At 49.1% G+C, this 20,633-nt stretch overlaps 1 protein-coding gene across 1 annotated transcript in view; it reads right to left on the reverse strand.

The window, feature by feature from the left end:
* The window catches only part of LOC147113546 (coiled-coil and C2 domain-containing protein 2A-like), a 403,075-nt gene that overhangs the window by 190,094 nt on the left and 192,348 nt on the right, over positions 1-20,633 (reverse strand). The window contains exon 14 of the mRNA XM_085996133.1: positions 12,575-12,701. Within this exon, the coding sequence (XP_085852259.1) occupies positions 12,575-12,701 (127 nt within the window). The remainder of the gene's footprint in view (positions 1-12,574; positions 12,702-20,633) is intronic.

Here is a 20,633-nt window from a genome sequence, read left to right on the forward strand (position 1 = left end):
TCGAAGCTTGGGTAGAAAAATCACATTAACAGTAAAAACCACCAACCGAGCCCCAACCGCAGCAATACCGTCTGCGACCGCCCGAAGAAGAAGAAGACCCATCGCGACAAAGTACTCCACGAAGACGTTAACGGAGGAAAAGGAGGGTGTTTCGCACAAACAACTCCATCGCCGCGCCCTGTGACCACGTGGCAATGACGAACCCCAAAGGACAACAAGAGTGAACCTCAAAACCCACAATCAGTTAAATCAGCAGGTTTCGAGTTGGTGAGCATGAATTCCTGGCCCCTCGTAGCTTAATCTAGTTAGGTATTGCGGGTGGGATAAGGTTAAGGGGATTTTCAATGTACTTGTTTCCCTCGATGTGCCGTGTGTTCCCCATTCCCATAAAAGTGTAATTTTATATGCCTGTAATTATTCCAGTAATTCTCAGAAAGATTGTGTTTTATTGTGTCTTTAATAAAAATTGTGGTTTTCTTGCACCAAACCACTTGTCTACTCGATTTTCTGTATCGCCGCCTGTACCTAAGTCCGGTGTCTAGAACCCAGGGGTGTGGGAGCGATTTGAACCACTCAGAGGAATCAGAAGTGAAGCTGACACACACACACCACCGCCTACAGAAATGGCGACCGCGGCAGGACACCGGCAACAGGGGTGCGATACAGTGGACAATGGTTCGGTTTCTGATTATGTGTTTAATAAGGTGAATATCACAAAGAAGTGGATCACCAATCTGTTAAAGGCTGGGCGTCCGGTAGATGCCGCAGCTAAGTGGACAGAAGGGAAGGAGCAGAAGAAATCCCTAGAGAAGGCAGTCTGGCTGTAGTGCTTCAAGAAGCAGGTCCAGCTTTTGGACAGGCTAGTTGCAGCACAGGCAGCTGAGATAAAGGAGTCAGCCCTGGAGATCTAGGACAAGGCTCTAGCAGGGGAGAAGTTACTGGTAGCATTGCAGGCCCTGAATCAGGAAAGGGTGCAATTAATGGGAGAATAGCTACAGTGCCAAGTCACCGAAGCCAAGGGCAATGAGTTGAGGTTGTGGGAAAAGAACGCCTGCCTAGCAAGACAAGTAAGAGAGCAGGAGGAGAAAGTAAAGGAAGTAAAGGCAGCTTACAAGTTAGCGAGCGAACAGAGGTTTGAAGATGCAGATCATGGCCCCTGTAAGGAACAGATGGAAAATCTGAGCCTGGCTCTAAGAAAGGCAAAGGGCATGGTGTGCCTCATAAGCCTGAAGGCAGGCCAGGCGGATTTTACAGGGAACGAGGGGAGAACGGTTCAGACATCACTGGTAGTGCCAAGGGACAACCCGGTTGAGGAACAGGAGGTCACACGACCACCACCCATAGCGCCAGGTTTTAGCGAGGTCTGGTGGCAAGGGGGGGTGGAGCCAGAGGTGGGAGCAGAGGTGGAGCAACCCCCGCCAGAGAGGTCGGAGCCGGGACCAATGTGCCCAGCAAGGCATCGGAGGTTCGGCCCACCCGTTAATGGCGAGGACGAGGGACCCCTCCAAAACCAGTTCATATTACCCTACGGCACCCAACAGCTTGGGCTATGGTGCACCATATCCCAAAGCTCTCCGAAAAAGGGGACCCCTCGATCCACTTCAGGGGAGTAGAGCAGGCAGCCAGCGTCAACGACTGCGACGATGCTGAGCAGGCCAAAATGCTGCTGTTCTCTTTGGAGAGTAAGCTCCTCCAATCCCTCTCTGACGAGTGTAAGAGGGGGCAGAGCAGGTATGAGGAGCTCAGGGATGAAGTTCTGGAGGCCATGGGGATGAATGAGGGAAGTCCTTTCTCCTGTGTGGAGAAGACCGTGCAGCTCGCAGGGGAAACCCCGCAGGCTTTCGCGGACAGTTTATGGCCGGTATATAGGAGCGCCTGTCCTGGGGCACCTAACCAGGGTCAGCTGGCCCATTGGCTCCGTTGCCTGGTGGCAAACAGCTTGCCACAGGTCCGGGCCAAGGCAGGAGTCTGGTTCGACCCCAAGAATCCCCAGACCACCAAACTTACGGTGATCAGACAGTTGACCCTAGCCTATAAGAACGGTAGGGGAACCGATGCACACCCACCTAAGGGGAAGGTGCATGAGGTAAGACCCGGACAGGGTAGGAAGGAGTGGGATCAGTAAGGGAATAACCACCCCAACACAAAGCTCAATTGCTGCGGGTGTGGGAAGGATGGACACTGGAGGAAGGAGTGCAAAAACCCTTGGAAAGATAACAAGGGAATGAATTCCACAGCCCCAGCCCAAAAGGCAGAGGCAGTAATCCCTCCCGCCGTGGTCGAGTCATTTTTGGACACCATGAGGTCCTTATTGACTGGTCACGGGAGTGGGGAAAATGCTAGAGTCCATTATAAAAGATGTAATAGCAGAGCACTTGGAAAACAGTGACAGGATCGGACAAAGTCAACATAGATTTACAAAAGGTAAATCGTGCTTGACTAATCTACTGGAATTTTTTGAGGATATAACTGGTAAAATAGATAAGGGAGAACCAGTGGATGTGGTGTATTTGGACTTTCAGAAGGCTTTCGATAAGGTCCCGCATAAGAGATTAGCGTGTAAAGTTAAGGCGCATGGGATTGGGGGCAAGGTATTGACTTGGATAGAGAACTGGTTGGCAGACAGAAAGCAAAGAGTTGGAATAAACGAGTCTTTTTCCGAGTGGCAGGCAGTGACTTAGTGGGGTACCGCAGGGATCGGTCCTTGGGCCCCAGCTATTCACAATATATATTAATGATCTAGACAAGGGAACTAGATGTAATATCTCCAAATTTGCAGACAACACAAAGCTGGGTGGGCGTGTGTGCTGTGAGGAGGATGCCGAGAAACTCCAGGATGATTTGGACAGGTTGGGTGATTGGGCAAAAGCATGGCAGATGCAATATAACGTGGATAAATGCGAGGTTATCCACTTTGGTGTCAAAAACAGGAAGGCAGATTATTATCTGAATGGCAATAGATTGGGAGAAGGGGAAGTGCAACGAGACCTGGGTGTCCTTGTGCACCAGTCGCTGAAGGTAAGCATGCAGGTGCAGCAGGTGGTTAAGAAGGCAAATGGCATGTTGGCCTTCGTAGCGAGAGGGTTTGAGTACAGGAACAAGGATGTCTTGCTGCAGTTATACAGGTCCTTGGTGAGACCACATCTTGAGTATTGTGTGCAGTTTTGGTCGCCTTATCTGAGGAAGGGTGTTCTTGCCATGGAAGGAGTTCAGCGAAGATTCACCAGGCTGATACCTGGGATGGCAGGAATTACGTATGAGGAGAGATTGGGTCGATTGGGCTTGTACTCACTGGAGTTTAGAAGAATGAGAGGGAATCTCATTGAAACTTATAAAATTCTGATAGGACTGGACAGACTAGATGCAGGAAGGATGTTCCCGATGGTCGGGGAGTCCAGAACCAGGGGTCACAGTCTAAGGATAAGGGGTAGGCCATATAGGACAGAAATGAGGAGGAATTTCTACACCCAGATAGTGGTGAACCTGTGGAATTCTCTACCACAGAAGGCAGTAGAGGCCAATACATTAAATATATTCAAGAAGGAGTTGGATATATTTCTTAAGGCTAAAGGGATCAAGGGGTATAGGGAGAAAGCAGGGACCGGGTACTGAATTTGGATGATCAGCCATGATCGCATTGAATGGCGGAGCAGGCTCGAGGGGCCGAATGGCCTACTCCTGCTCCTATCTTCTATGTTTCTATGTAGTAGCAGCCGCTACCGGTGCTCTGACCCCGTCAGCCCCATCCAACCCACAGCCCTGACTAGAGCCATCGCAGCCTGTTTACCTGTGTTCCCTTCAGTACAATGAATGGAAGAGACCCCTCGTGGAGATGGAGGTAGGAAAGGTGAAGGGGACCTATCTGTTGGACACGGGGGCATCATGCACCGTGGTCCATTCAGCTAACCCCACCACCTCACCTCTATCTAACGGGGTCCCATACAGTCTGTCGGGATTCACAGGCAGAGAACAGGCCGGCTCGTTTTCCATCCCGCTCTCCATTCGTTTGGGTACACTCCGCTCTAAGTGGACCTGTGTCCTAATGAAGTGGGAAGTGGAGGGTGGAAGAGGGGTCCTGGGAGCTGACTTTATTGTAGGCCATGGGATCCTGGTGGATTTAAGAAACCATTGCATATGGGGGGCAAGTACAGGAAAGAACGGCGAGGTAGTAGTCATCCCAGGGAAAGAAGGGAAGGGGACCCTATGCACCATGAAGCCCAAAGAGGGTTATAACCTCGAGCTCATGGTCAGTAATACCCCAAAGGAGTTCCAGGCATTTGTGCAAGCCCACATAGCCACATTTGCCACACACAAACACGACTGCGGGAGGGTCAACGGGTTTGAGGTCAGCATAGATGGGGACCCCATGGCCCGACCACAGAAACAGTATAACTTCCCCAGGGAAGCGGAGCCAGACATGGAAGCAGCCATGTCCTCCTTAGTACAGCAGGGAGTCCTGAGACCGATAGCCACCCACGTAAACACTCCAATGTGGCCAGTTAGAAAGCCGGACAATTCCTGGAGGGCCACGGTGGACTATCGGGTGCTCAACAGCAACATCCCAGCCTGTGCACCCACAGTAGCAGCAGTTGCCGACCTGATGGGAAGTATCCCAGCATCCGCGACCACTTTCACGGTGCTGGATATTTCCAATGGGTTTTGGTCCATCCCTTTAAGGAGGGAGGATCAGTACAAGTTTGCCTTTACGTTTAAAGGGCAACAGTACACCTGGAACTGTTTGCCTCAGGGCTTCCACAACAGCCCCAGCATTTTCCATCAGTGCATGGCAAACAGTTTAAAGGATTTCAGCCAGCCCAGACAGTTGGTACAGCATGTGGATGACCTGCTCCTGTTCACGGATTCGAGAGAGGAGCATGGCCCACTACTGGCCAAATTGCTGGAGCTGCTCAGGCAAAAGGGTTTTAAAGTAAACCCAAAGAAAGCGCAGATCAGCCAGCAGGAGGTGAAATTCCTGGGCCTGACCGTACGCGCTGGGGAAAGGGCCATAGATAAGGCTAGGAGGGAAGCGATACAGGAGTTACCAGTCCCCAACACAGTCACGGGTGAGAGGTCATTTCTAGGGCTAACCGGGTACTGCAGAGACTTTATTGAGGACTATGCAGCCACAGCAGCCCCTCTGCTCCGATTCCTACACAAGGGAGTGGAGTGGGCTTGGGATGAGGGTTGCCAGGCAGCATTTGTCAGGCTCAAGAAGGACTTGCAGACCATACCAGCTCTAGGGGCCATAGATGGGGGGAAAGAGTTTTTCCTGGAGGTAGCAGCCAGCGGGGACAGCCTGAGTGCTGTGCTGCTCCAAGAGCGGCATGGCAGGCTGAGGCCGGTGGTCTACTCCTCCAGGATACTCACGGATGTGGAGAAGAGCTACTCCAATTGTGAGAGGCACCTCTTGGCCACACATTGGGCTGTGAAAAGATCATTGATCTTCACAGGCACCTCTCCCATCACCCTCCTCACCCATCACACACCCACCCAGATGCTCCTGGACGGGAGGATCAAGGATGGGACGGTGAGCAGTGCCCGCATTGCTCGCTGGACCCTGCTCCTCTCACAGATGGACCTAAAGGTGAAGGGTCTCTGCGAGCCAAAGCTCGCAGCCAACCTGGTATATCCTGGAACAGCCCACCGGTGTTCCATAGAAGGGGTTTGGGAAGTGGACATAGGTTTACGGGCCGGGATACAGCCCACAGGCCGCGAAATCTATGTGGACGGCTCCAGCACAGTATCTGCTGGTGAGCGACTCATGGGGTGTGGAGTTTATGACCCAGCAGCAAACATTGCCCTGGCGATTAAGCTCCCCAGCACCATGAGCGCCCAGCAGGCTGAGCTGTCCGCGGTAATGTACGTCGTTACACACCCCGAAATCTTCCCCACCCCATACACGATTTGCTCGGACAACATGCTCACATGCAATTCGTGTACGGAGAACCTGGCCATCTGGTCCCGCCGCGGATACACCTCCACCGACGGGAGACCCCTCACAGTGAAACCCCTGTTGGAGAAAATCTTAGCAGCAGTGGGGGAGGAAGGGGAGGTTTTCATCCATAAGGTGAAAGCCCATTCCTCCACAGAACCCCATAGTCAAGGCAACCAGCAGGCTGACATGCTAGCTAAGGAGGGTGCCCGCACAGGCACTTTCTGGGACCCATATGGGTCCAGACCCATAGCAGCAGTCAGGGGTAGGGATGGGACACAAGGGAGTGCAGGGGTAGCTTTAGCCCTGGACCTCAAGACGGTCCAAACCCAAGACCCCATCCTCAAGGCAGTCCTCAGTGCAGTGACTGAGGGAAAAAGGGTAGAGGGTCCTTACGGCACAGCAGCCCTCTCCGTGAAAGAAGGCGTGCTGTTTAGGGGAGAACAATGGGTGGTACCACAGCAGCACCGGAGGGAATTCCTTCAACTGGCCCATGAGGGTCCAGGAGCGGGGCATTCCGGGCCTCAGACCACCTGGCAGCGGGTGGAACAGGCAGAATGGTGGCCAGGACTCAGGGAAGATGTCCGCGAGTTCTGCGCCGGCTGTCTGGTGTGTCCTGCTAACAACCCTGACCCCCACAAAAGGAAGGTACCTATGGGACACATCAGGAGGGTAGCGGGACCATGGCAGTTGATACAGGTCGACTACATCGGCCCCTGCCCACCGCCCAGGGGGGCTATAAGTACTGCCTAGTCCTGATAGATGTGTTTACGAAATGGGTAGAAGCCTTCCCCTGCAGAACAGCCACAGCTCTGGGTACAGCCAGGATCCTGGTCCGGGAAGTGTTCTCGCGATGGGGGCTACCACAGTATGTGGAGTCCGACCAAGGGAGTCACTTTACCGGGGCAGGTAATGCAGAATACCCTTATGCTGCTCGGCATCGAGTGGAAGTGGCACGTGGCCCACAACCCATAGTCAACAGGGATTGTGGAGAGGATGAACAGGACTTTAAAGGAGAGGCTGAGGAAAGAGACGGTGGACTCGCCTAGAAAATGGGCCGAGGTCCTACCGTTGGTCCTGATGGGGATCCGGGCCAGCCAGTCAAAAAGCACAGGGCACGCCCCACACGAGCTGATGACTGGCCGAGTTATGCGGACCCCCACCCATGTACTAGCCCCGGTGCTCATGGAAGGTCAGCTCAGAGAGGTAAACCGGGACAGGTTCGCCCGAAACCTCTTCGAGCACCTTAAACAGGTCCATGGGCAGGCGGCTGGGAACATGGGAAAGCAGCATTGGAGTAACCGATTGCTGTTAGAACCCCGAAAACACCACGAGTGGGAGATAGGGGATCAAGTCATGGTGAGGAATATTGCTCGGATAGGAAGTCTGAAGCCATTATACATGGGGCCCTACAGCATTGTAGACAAGGCAAGCCCCATGGTATACGCCATTAAGATGCCTCGGCGCACCAAATGGTTCCATATTAATCAGTGTAAACTGTTTAAGCCCGAGAAGAGAGAGCAGCCAGTTGGGGCAAGGTCTGAGGATAGAAATCCTCAGCCCGCAGCAGGAGCAGGTTCACACTCCCCCGCTCTTCTGGGATATAGATGAGGAGGGACCCGAGGGCGAAGACCCCGCCCCTGACGCAGGTTTAGAGGAGGAGGGACCTGAGGGCGAAGACCCCGCCCCAACCCAGATTTGGGACCTGAGGGCGAGGACCCCCAGCCTGCAGCACCAGGCTGTGGAGAGTTACCTGCCCCTAGCCCAGGTTCAGGAGAGGTAAAGCCTGAGGATGAAGATCCCCAGCCAGCGGCAGTGGTAAACCCACCGACCACACCGGAGGGGGCAGTGGCTCGGGTGAAAGGCCCACCAGCCAAGAAAACCCCACCCGCCAAAGTCCTCAGAAGGTCCCCACGGATGCCCCAGCCAAGGAAACCGTGGTCACCGGCTCCCCATTTTAAAGGGGCAGCCTCCCGAGTTAGGGGTAAGTCCAAGGACAGAGGTCCCCAGCCGGCAGCCACAGGCTGCGAGGGACTGAAAGTACAGGACAGTGCGGCCACGCCGAAGGGAGCAGTGTACCGCAGCCCGAACAGGGATTAGCCTGGCCGCCCGGAGACGGGCGGCGGATGTACATAGTTTAACGTAAGTTTATATTGTTAAGTTTGGAAGTTTAGTTTAAGTTTAAACAAGGTGATGGGTAGTTTTAAATAAGTAGTAATTTGGTAAGAGTGTTTATACTGAGTCGAGGTCGCAAGACTCGACTATGCTTGACCCAAGCCAGAGAATCTCCTCAGGACCTAGCTATATGTTCTTGTGTCTCTTTGCAGATAGGATTTTAGGATGAAGGGGGGCCTACTCCTACTCGCCCTGCTAGGAATGAGCATTGGAAAGCAAGGTGGCGTGGAGGACTCCCACATCTATGGGTACTCGGGAGAGAGAGCACGTATAGTTACCGATGGAAGTGGCGAACGGGATGTGGAGGAGCTCACCGTTTACTTCCACGAGGGAAGGTGGCCAGGGTGGCTGGGGTCCAATTCGACTCAGTACTCCAGCCAGACCGAGTTCACGTACGGGGAGGCCTCCCTCCTGTGCCCCAGGGTACAGGTCATTGCCACAAGGGTCAGTGTCACCGTAGGGAAACGTGTATGGTTAACATGCAAGGGACGGATTCCTTTGGATAGGTGGTGGTGGCTCAGGAAACTGAGCAAAAATATGGGAAACCCCGCAGTCAGGTGGGAACGATTGGGGAACAATACCCATCGGACGATTACAGGGACTCACAGGGGATTGAGTGTGTGCTGGGACAAGTGGTGGGAACCGGATCAGGGGATTTATGTTTGTATGTGGGGGTCAGAGAAGGCCTGCCCCACAGGCATATCCATCATTTTCCACCGGCAATGGCAAGATGCCGGGGAGGGGGTGGAGTGGGATTCCAGCCTGAAGGCGTGCACGGTCCCATACTCCCCGATCCCAGTGAATGCCACTGAACTTGTGACCCGCCCCCGAAAGCCCCTGCCCACGACCCAGGCAGCAAGGACACACAGGGAGGGGTGCCCCGCCGCCACCAAGGGGCCAGGGAATGGGCTGGTACTAGTGCTTACGGATCAAGTGCTATACCAGGGGGTACACTACGCGGTAGCCTCCGTGATTTTGAATTTCACCGAGGTACACTTACCGGAGTGGTGCCCCAAAGAGACAGAACAGCTATACCAGGCCCTGTTAAAAGAGATGTTTAGGAAATTTTACGAGTTCGATTTTGCTAATGTAGACAAAACCAAACTGTACACCACACACCATGAGTATTTTGGTAATACGGGGAGACAAAGAAGGGGAGCATGGAATGATGTTTTTACAGCGTTTAACACAGGGTCCTCTGTTATCAACAGTCTGGGTGACATAGAGTTGCAGACACAGATAAACGGTTTAAAAACTCAATTAAGGAAAATATTGATGGATGAGAACAAGGTAGTAGGCTCAGAGTTACACGAGGACCAGGCCATGACGGTCCATTTAAAGGAAATTATAGCGGAGCTGGAGAAGCTCGCAAAGACTGTAAATGCCCTCATAAGAGAGGACAAAAATGCTTCAGACCAGGCTGCACAGAACGAGGTGTGCATGCTGTACGGAGCATGGTTGCTGGGCGAGGGCCGCAGTAATCTGGAGGATTTAAAACAGGGTTTAGTCCCCTCCTGGATCAGCAACAAACACCTCGCAGCCCTCCATCCGTTTGAGAATGCATTAAGCCTGTGTCAACTCCGGCTAGCTTCTGAGGCCTACCCAGTCCCAGTAGATTGTGGATGGTCCAACCACACCATCATGGGTATAGTAGTAAGGATGCCGGTCATGGGTAGGACAGCCCGACCCACACCGGTATACAGGGTAGAGAACACTGGAGTCATTCAGGGGGGTGCACACATTCGTTTCACAGCGGTCCCACCTTATGTCATAAAGTGGGAGCACGCTATGACAGGTACTGACCTCTCAGGGTGCCGGAGCCGGGGAGTACACATAATACTGTGTCCCCAGCACTTGAACGCCATTTTCAAAACCACAGTGCGGGTTTAAAGCTACTGGCGCGAAACCTATTAACTGTACCATGGAGGTAATGGCACAAGACCATGTTCCCCCACAGGTAGCATATATAGGAGGTGGGACATATTGTGTCACCACAGGTGCGCCCCACTACCAGCATGGACAGCATAGCTGGTGCCCGGTCAGTGAAAGCAGTTTCTGCTTTAAACCCGAGGCAGAAGTTCAAGTGGCCCAGGAATGAATTGTCCCCATTCCTGAACCCTCCACTGTTCACCTCACTGTAAAAGAGAATTTTACCAACCTGCAAAAGTATGTAGTGCATTTCGGCTATGAAATTCCCCCTCTCCCAGAACACCTTACCAAGATACTCAAAGCAGTGATAGTCTCACAGAAACATTTCTACACTCTGGAGCAAAAGACGGCAGCGATAGGGGCTAAGATACTGGACATTGTAGTTCCACCTTGGTTGGACATTTTCAAAAGCATAGAGGTCCCTTCGTGGATTAGACCGGCTTCCCACATCCTCATGGTTTGCCAGCTGGGTATAGTATTGTACCTGGTATGCACGCAGTGCAAGGGAAAAGGTCAAATACTAGAATTTCGAAACCAAAGGACCTGGAAGGAACATTATGTTAAGGTGGAGGGAGATACACCTGTTTGAATTTTTGTATTTCTGAATAAAGATTGTTTTTTTGTGTTCTTTTGTTGTTTTTAATAAAGATGTATGTGTACCAAGTGGTGCAGGGGTGTTGGACCCCTCCATGCTTGGATGTGTGTAAACGACTGTAATTATTCTATGTATGCTTATGTACACTACATTTTTACAGAATGGGAAATGCATGTGTCGTGGGATCGTAGATAGGTAATTACAGGGGAAGATTGACGATGGAGGGTCGGAAATTTTGCTCACCTTGTCAGGATGATACTTAAAGCGAGTTTAGTATCAACAGGGGGGAGTGTAGGGTTCTCAAAATTCCCACATTCCCCAAAAGTTATGGATAAAGGGACCCTGTATGGACAAGTTGTTAAAAAGGGTACCCAAAATGGCTTCTGAAACCTCATGACCAAGACCGACAGAATTTTAAAAGCAAGGCCCTGCAAAAGGCAGGTCCTGAAATGAAACCTAACACGCATAGATCTGTGAAAAAGACTTTGTAAAGCCAGACAGCTAGGTAAACACAGAATATGCATTCTTCACCTTGGAACAGATCAAGTCAGGATGGGCCTAATCTTGAGGCTATCAATTTCTCGCATAAATAATCGGTAACAGCTCACAGGTAGCTGCCAAGCCAGGAAAGATGATTAAGTTTCATAAATAACAAACAGCCAGGATATCGAAGCCATTATACAAGGAGACAACCGCCCCAGAAGTCGTTAAAGTAAATGGCTGTAATCATTTTAGACGAGCCCGCCAAAAGTTAGACAAAGGACTGACCTGATTTGACGCGCAGTAAGGGGTGAAGAACCGGATATAATTGTAGGCCCACCGGTAGCTCTCGCTCTCTTGTCGCTTGCCTCTTGCTCCTGCCTCCTGCCTCTCACTCTCGCTTCGTGCCTCGTGGTGGGCCCTCTTCTCTCTCCCCGCGCCGCTCGACACCAAGGACGCCCATTACTACACCGGGGGCCAAACGCGGGAGGAGAATGAGACCTGAATCGAAAACGCACAGGACATACGGGGCCACGAACAGATGAGACGAGACGAGAAAAATGGTAAAACTGGTAAAGGCAGAGAAGGGCAGCGGAAAGACGCATTGGGGGACAAATGGCCTAGTTATAAGCTGGCATTTGATGCTTGGACAGTAAAACTCAGTTAAGAATAAACTGGCATTCGAAGCTTGGGTAGAAAAATCACATTAACGGTAAAACCCGCCAACTGAGCCCCAACCGCAGCAATACCGTCGGCGACCGCCTGAAGAAGAAGAAGACCCATCGCGACAAAGTACTCAATGAAGACATTAACGGAGGAAAAGGAGGGTGTTTCACACAAACAACTCCATCGCCGCGCCCTGTGACCACGTGGCAACGACGAACCCCAAAGGACAACAAGAGTGAACCTCAAAACCCACAATCAGTTAAATCAACAGGTTTCGAGTTGGTGAGCATGAATTCCTGGCCCCTCATAGCTTAATCTAGTTAGGTATTGGGGGTGGGATAAGGATAAGGGGATTTTCAATGTACTTGTTTCCCTCGATGTGCCATGTGTTCCCCATTCCCATATAAGTGTAATTTTATATGCCTGTAATTATTCCAGTAATTCTCAGAAAGATTGTGTTTTATTGTGTCTTTAATAAAAATTGTGGTTTTCTTGCACCAAACCACTTGTCTACTCGATTTTCTGTATCGCCGCCTGTACCTAAGTCCGGTGTTTAGAACCCAGGGGTGTGGGAGCAATTTGAACCACTCAGAGGAGTCAGAAGTGAAGCTGACACACACACGCCACCCCCTACAAATTCCCCTAGAGGGCCGTTTGGGGCGCTAAGTAAAAAATTTTGGTAAGTTAATGCCAGGCGTTAACCTTTTCAAACATTAGTTAAATTCCCATTTTTTTCTTCCAAGAGGGAAGTGGAGCACTAAAGGGGAATTTCGCCCCCATAGAGATTTTACACTAACCTTAATTACTTGCATTAAATCTGAATTCTGGGGATCATTGGGATCAATTCTGGCTTTTTTTGCCCATTCGGCAAGTTTCTGCAAGTCATTCAACCAAGACATCCTAATAGATGCAATAGCATCCATGCTGAAATTAAATGGAAATGGAAAACTATTTTGTCACATTTGTTTTCATGGCATACTTTATGCTGCTGACAGGTACAGAGAAATAAAAGAATGCCTGGGACATCAGTTCTAAAATGTTTCAGTTTTTACAGCATGAGTGAAAGTTTCCTCTCTGTACTGGCTGTAGTGAATGAAATTACCATAAAGAACTTGGGAGTTGAAGTTCCAGGGCCCTTCCGGTGTACTCCCTCTGCAATACCAACAGGAGCGAGGCGGAAGAATCACAAAACAATTCAGGACCCACATACACCAGATCCAGTTATGAATTGCCAGTATCCATGGAGATTTTAACTCCCAGGATCACAGCTTGTGGAATTTTGGGACCCTTCTCTATGAATCTGCTACACAGAGGAAAACTTCCCATGACACTACAACACCATAAATATGACAGCAATAAATCCTATATATATGTTAATATAACACAGGAGTTCTATGGTTATGCCCCCAGGCCATGCTATATATTAGGCAGTACAGGCAAACACCAGATCATAAGGGAGAGACCAGCAGAAACTTAACCTGAGAATATAACTAGGATCAATCAGAAATTTGTAAAATTGGTGGCAGTTATCTGGGATACTGATTTACATTGGTGACAAAGGCGATTTAAAATATTTAGAGTTCGGGAGACACAAGGGAGAAGGTAGAGCAAGGTTAGAGATTGGAGGTGAGAAGGAAGCTAGAACAGGATTAGAGTGCTGAGTAGGGATGAAGATAGAGCACAGTTAGAGGGCGGGAAAGGGAGAAAGTAGATGATTAATTTTTGCAACAAGCCTTCTGTTAAACACTCTATCAATACCTTCTGAAATCTATATATATTACATCTACTGTATTCCCCTTGTCTATAAATACAGTCACTTCTTCAAAAAGCTCTATTAAATTTGTTAAAAATGACTTGCCTTTATCAAATCCATGTTGGTTGTCCCCAAATTAGCATTGATTCAATCTCAATTTATGGGTTTAAAGGCTCAAATTCCTCCCTGAAGTGGGGTACATTCCAGCATAGGACCTAGTAAATGCCCCAAAATGCCTGTTGAAAAAAATTAATCAACCCTGTAGAGGATTGATTACCCTGCAGGGATGGCCCAATAACTCCTTTGGGAGCTGATGAATTCTGCTACTTTACTTTTGTGGGCACTTACTTTGCCTCCTCTGCTGAGACAAAGTGGCATGACATCTGGACTCTTTTGGGGTGGGTGCCACTGATGTACATTCATAGGCATGGTGAACTCAGCCTCAACACGCTAAAGACACCGCTCACAATTTGGGACAGGCTCAGTGTTCCTCTCAGTTGATGAATTTAGGCACACTCCACCACTCCTCTGCTGGCAGAGCAGAGCACAAAGAAATTAGTATTAGTAAAAAAATAGTACTGGAGAAATTAATGGGACTGAAAGCCGATAAATCCCCTGGACCTGATGGCCTACACCCATGGGTTTTGAAAGTGGTGGCTATAGAGATAGTGGATGCATTGGTTGTCATTTTCCAAAATTCCATAGATTCAAGAACGGTTCCCGCGGATTGGAAGGTAGCAAATGTAACCCCACTATTTAAGAAAGGAGGGAGAGTGAAAATGGGGAGCTACAGACCAGTTAGCCTGACATCAGTAGTAGGGAAAATGCTAGAATCTATTATTAAGGACGTGGTAACGGGGCACTTAGAAAATAATAATAGGATTGGGCAGAGTCAACACAGATTTATGAAAGGGAAATCGTGTTTGACGAATTTGTTAGAGTTTTCTGAGGTTGTAACTAGCAGACTGGATAAGGGGGAATCAGTGGGTGTGGTGTATTTGGATATTTAGAAGGCATTCAATAAGGTGCCACACAAGAAGTTATTAAACAAAATTAGGGCTGATGTGGCTGGGGTTAATATAGGATTGTTTAACGGACAGAAAACAGAGAGTAGGAATAAACAGGTCATTTTCGGGTTGGCAGGCTGTAACTAGCGGGGTACCGCAAGGATCAGTGCTTGGGCCTAAGCTATTCACAATCTATATCAATGATTTGGATGAGGGGACCAAATGTAATATATCCAAGTTTGCTGATGATACAAAGCTAGGTGGGAATGTAAGTTGTGAGGGGGATGCAAAGAGGCTTCAAGAGAATATAGACAGGTTAAGTGAGTGGGCAAGAACATGAAAAATGGAATATAATGTGGAGAAATGTGAAGTTATCCACTTTAGTAGGAAAAATAGAAAAGCAGAGTATTTTTTAAATGGTGAGAGATTGGGAAATGTTGGTGTTCAGAGGGACCTGGATGTCATTGTACACGAATCACTGAAAGTTCACATGCAGGTACAGCAAGAGAATTTGAGTATAAGAGTAAAGATTGTTATGTATTGTGTGTTCTATTGTGTGTTCTCCTCCCACCTGTGGTGGCGCTATCACAGGAGATAAATGGTTGGGTGTTCTCTGTTACGTTTAGCTCTCTTTGTTTGGAACTTTCCAGAACTTCCTTTCCTTCCAATGAAGCACTTCATGTTTGAATCTCTGAGTTCTGAGTCCTAAATTGTGACTAGGTAGAAAGGTACCGACACAACAAGTGGCAACGAGGAGCGGATGAATCTGCGTACATTACGTGTGCAGTGAGTAAACAGAAAATTTAATTTGAAACGTGAGATGGCTACTATATTAGGAAACATCGGTGATTTTGATGAAAATGTGGAGCAATGGAGCGCTTATACAGAACGTTTTGACTATTTTGTATTGGCGAATGCGGTGGCAAATGAAAAGGTCGTGCCTACCTTTTTGAGTGTAATCGGGCCGAAGACATTCAATTTACTTCGCAGCCTCGTGCAGCCAGATAAGCCAGGAACTAAAACATATAAGCAACTAGTGGAAATTCTTGGAGCACATTTTTCACCAAAACCTCTGGTTATTGCTGAGAGATTTAGATTTCACAAACGGAATCAAGAGGAGGGGGAATCAGTGACGATGTTTATTGCTGCTTTAAAAAGGTTGTTGGAACACTGCCAGTTCAAGGAGGTGCTGAATGACACCATTAGAGACAGACTTGTGTGTGGTCTGCAAAATGCAGCCACACAGAAGCGCCTTCTTACTGAGGACAACCTTACTCTTGGAAAGGCCATTGAAGTTAGTGTCTACATGGAGATGGCAGAAAAGGAGGCTCACCAGTTGAGTTCGACAGGGAGAGTTCACAAGGTGTTGTCTGAGCCTAAAGGTGCGCGGAACAGCACATGTTACCATTGTGGGAAAACGGACCATCACGCTAATGACTGCTGGTGTACGGAGCTGGAATGTCGAAATTGTGGCAAAAAGGGTCACATTGAACGCGCCTGTAGAGGTAAAAAAAGAACAGACAGAGCTGGGAAGCATGGAAGCAAAATGTCTGTATTTGGACAAGAGAGGAAAAAGAGTGTTCATTCAGTGCAGTATGATGGAACAAGCAAAACAGAGGGGAGCGACACCTCTGAGGAGGAAGAGGTGCACATACTGACGGTTGCAGGTGATTCAAATGGCTACTGGGTGTCACCACTGGTGGAGGGACAATCAGTGCGGATGGAGGTGGACACAGGCGCGGCTGTGTCCCTTGTTTCAGACACCGTCTACAACAAAATGCTAAAGCATCTTAACCTTCAGCCAACAAACATTCTGCTAAAGACGTATACCGGCGAACCTGTGGCCATGAGAGGCATCATTGAGGTGACAGTTAAATTGAACGGACAGACTGCAAAACTGCCACTATATGTGGTAAAGGGAAATTACCCATCGCTACTGGGACGTGCGTGGCTAGAGAAAATCACGCTGGACTGGCCTGCAGTCCGCATGATGTCAAAAGGGGAGTCAGGTCTGACTGCAGTGTTAAACAAACATGCAGAACTCTTCAATGGGGAACTTGGGAGCATGAAAAAGATCAGCGTGAGACTGTACATTAAACCTGACAGCAAGCCGAAGTTTCACAAAGCCCGACCTGTACCCTATGCAATTAGGCCAAAAGTTGAGGCTAACTTGGAGGCCTTAGTCGAGATTGGAGTCCTGGAGCCTGTGAGCGTGAGCAAATGGGCCACACCCATTGTTCCTGTCCTGAAAAAGGATGGATCTGTTCGAATCTGCGGGGATTTTAAAGTGACTATTAACCCGGTGCTGTCTGCGGAGCAGTACCCTCTTCCCCTCATTGATGATCTTTTTACGGGCCTAGCCGGAGGGCAAAAGTTCAGCAAAATAGACTTATGCCAGGCTTATCTACAAATGCATGTCGATGACAAATCAAAGGAGCTGCTGACAATTGTGACACACAAGGGGCTATACAGGTACTGCCGCCTTCCGTTTGGAATTATGTCGGCCCCTGCTCTATTCCAAAGGGCAATGGATCAGATTTTGAGTGGACTGCCAGGAGTCCAGTGCTACCTGGACGACATCCTTGTCACTGGGACAAATGAGGAGGATCATCTTCTGAACTTGGATGCAACACTACAACAACTGAAAGAGTACGGACTCAGAGTTCGTAAAGACAAATGTGAATTCTTTCAGTCTTCAATTGAGTACCTGGGGCATGTGATTGATGCTACTGGCCTGCATAAGGCACCGTCAAAGGTCAAGGCGATCGTGGAGGCCCCAGCACCCCGGAATGTGAGCCAGTTACGTTCATTTCTGGGGCTACTTAGCTACTATGGGAAGTTTATTCCAGACTTAGCAACATTGCTGAAGCCGTTACATCAGTTGCTATGTCAAGGCAAAACATGGAAATGGACTGAACTGTGCAACGAAGCTTTCGCCCAAGCAAAGAAAGCATTGCTGAAATCGGAGGTCCTGGCACACTTCGACCCAAAGCTACCCATGCAGCTAGCATGTGATGCATCACCATATGGTGTGGGAGCAGTCATATCCCACATCATGCCTTCGGGTGAAGAGAAACCTATCGCCTTCGCATCACGCACCTTGAACAAGGCCGAGAGTAACTATGCGCAGATCGAGCGCGAGGCCTTGGGAATCGTTTTTGGAATTCGAAAATTTCATCAGTACCTGTTTGGGAGAAGGTTCACACTCCTGACGGACCACCGTCCATTGACTTCAATCTTCGGGCCCCACACCGGAATTCCGTCTCTCGCTGCAAGCAGGATGCAAAGGTGGGCTTTACTGTTGTCAGGGCACACATACGACATCAAATATCGCAAATCAGACTTGCACGGCAACGCAGACGGTCTCTCGAGGCTACCCTTGCCTGTTACTCCCCCAGAGCCTCGTCAGATAGACATCTTCTACTTTAGACAAGTGGAGGGAGCACCTGTCGCTGCAGTTCAGGTGCGAAGGTACACCCGCAACAATCCAGTCCTGTCTGAGGTAATGGACGATGTCATTCGAGGGAGAGCTATAGGAGATTCTCCTAGTTTGAAACCTTACGTTTCAAAAAGAAATGAGCTCTCCGTCCAGGCAGGTTGTCTACTTTGGGGACGCCGTGTCATCATTCCGCCACCTCTGAGGGAACCTATACTGCAACAACTTCATACAGGCCACAGTGGGATGGTTCGGATGAAGGAAATGGCAAGAAGCTACTTCTGGTGGCCAGATCTCAATGGGAATATTGAGGAGAAAGCCAAAACATGTTCCCCATGTCAAAGGGTCCGGAATGTTCCACAGCTGGCAACCCTACACCCCTGGGATTGGCCTGCAGAAGTGTGGCAGCGAGTACATGTGGACTTCGCCGGTCCTTTCGAAGAGAAGATGTTTATGGTGGTTGTGGACGCTCGTAGCAAGTGGCTGGAGGTCGCTGTGATGAGGTCTACCACGGCAGAGAAAACAATTGAGAAACTTGGTGAGATGTTCAGCCGTTATGGCTCACTGGAACAACTCGTAAGTGACAACGGTCCACAATTTGTATCACAGGAGTTTGCAACCTTCCTGCATGTGAATGGTGTCCAACACATCATGTCTGCGCCCTATCATCCCTCTACTAACGGCCAGGCAGAAAGGTTTGTGCAAACTTTGAAGCACGCCTTGAAGGCATCGCAAGGTCAGGGCTCAATCCACCAACATCTGAACAGCTTCCTGTTGTCCTACAGGAACGAGCCGCATGCCACAACCAAAACTTACCCCACTTCGCTCATGATGAAGAGGCAGTTGCGGACAAGTTTTGACTTACTCAAACCTCCAAGGGCAGAACAGGTTGTCCATTGTCAACAACAAGCTCAAGTTGAAAAGAGAGAGAAAAGAGCCAAGGAGAGACGGTTTCATCCGGGAGAGCACGTCCTAGCTCGAAACTACAACACTGGACCGAAATGGGTTCCTGCTATGGTGATCGCACAGAAGGGCCCTGTGTCTTACACGGTTGAGACTGCTGAGGGCGTCGTCTGGAGAAGACACACAGATCAACTGTTGCTAGGAGCAGAGACAGCCACAGAGGCTCCAACGGCTGGTTGGCCTGAACTGTTTCCGAATGATACCGCAAACCAGCATTCCTTGCCACAGTGCTCTTCTCCAACACGGGAAGTCATAGAGACTGTTCCACCTGTGCAAACTCCTGATTTTCGACTGACACAGGCACCTTCTCTATCTAGGCCTGTGTCAATGCCTACTGCTGTGGAAGCCAGCGATGACCGCCGGTATCCTGTCAGAGAGCGGCGGGCTCCAAGACGCTTGGATCTGTAGGCTTAGTGACTTACCCACAAGACTGGGGCAGAATAAACCCCAGGGTAAAGTCAGGGGTTGAGGCAGTCTACCTCTACCCTAGGTTCGTTGAGTGCATTGAAAGTAACTTACCTGTTGAGGAATAATGTGGACCTTCCAGTTAAGAGGGGAGGAAATGTTATGTATTGTGTGTTCTATTGTGTGTTCTCCTCCCACCTGCGGTGGCGCTGTCACAGGAGATAAATGGTTGGGTGTTCTCTGTTAAGTTTAGCTCTCTTTGTTCGGAACTTTCCAGAACTTCCTTTCCTTCCAATAAAGCACTTCATGTTTGAATCTCTGAGTTCTGAGTCCTAAATTGTGTCTAGGTAGAAAGGTACCGACACAACAAGGATGTCTTACTGCAATTATATAGGGCTCTGGTGAGACCACACCTGGAGTATTGTGTACAGTTTTGGTCTTCTTACCTAAGGAAAGATATACTTGCCATAGAGAGAGTGCAACAAAGGTTCACCACACTGATTCCCGGGATGGGGGGATTGCTCTATGAGGAGAGATTGAGTAGACTAGGCTTATATTCTCTAGAGTTTAGAAGAATGAGAGGTGATCTCATTGAAACATACAAAATTCTTACAGGGCTTGACAGGTAGTTGCAGGGAGGATATTTCCCCTGGCTGGGGAGTCTAGAACCAGGGGTCACAGTCTCAGAATAAGGGGTCGGCCATTTAGGACTGAGATGAGGAGAAATTTCTTCACTCAGAGGGTGGTGAATCTTTGGAATTCTCTACCCCAGAGGGCTGTAGAGACTCAGTCAGTGAGTATATTCAAGGCAGAGATCGATAGATTTTAGATATTAAGAGAATCAAGGGATATGGGGATAGTGCAGGAAAGTGGAGTTGAGGTACAAGATCAGCCATGATCTTATTGAATGGCAGAGCAGGCTCGAGGGGCTGAACGGCCTACTCCTGCTCCTACTTCTTATGTTCTTATGTTCATTTAACCCTTAATAAACCTGCAAGTGTTTCACTCCTGCATCTGGAACCCTTATTTCTGGTATATAGACAAGGAGTGCATCCTCGGTCTATGTTATTACAGAAACACAATCTAACAGTACTATTTCCTTTTTATGGTATTTATTAGCTTTTTTCATATTTCCTTTTAGCCCTTCTAATCTTCTGTTTCACCTCCTACTACACTTTTTATATTCCTTATGATTTTCTATGGTATTGGTAGATTAGTTTTATATGCCTCCCATTAAGTTCCAGTTTAGTTTTAATCTTTCTATTCATCCATGGAACTCTATCCTTTGATGC

Source organism: Somniosus microcephalus, chromosome 8 (assembly GCF_052327205.1).
Source record: "Somniosus microcephalus isolate GS21.2 chromosome 8, FLI_Smic_1.0, whole genome shotgun sequence".
Lineage (NCBI taxonomy): Eukaryota > Metazoa > Chordata > Chondrichthyes > Squaliformes > Somniosidae > Somniosus > Somniosus microcephalus.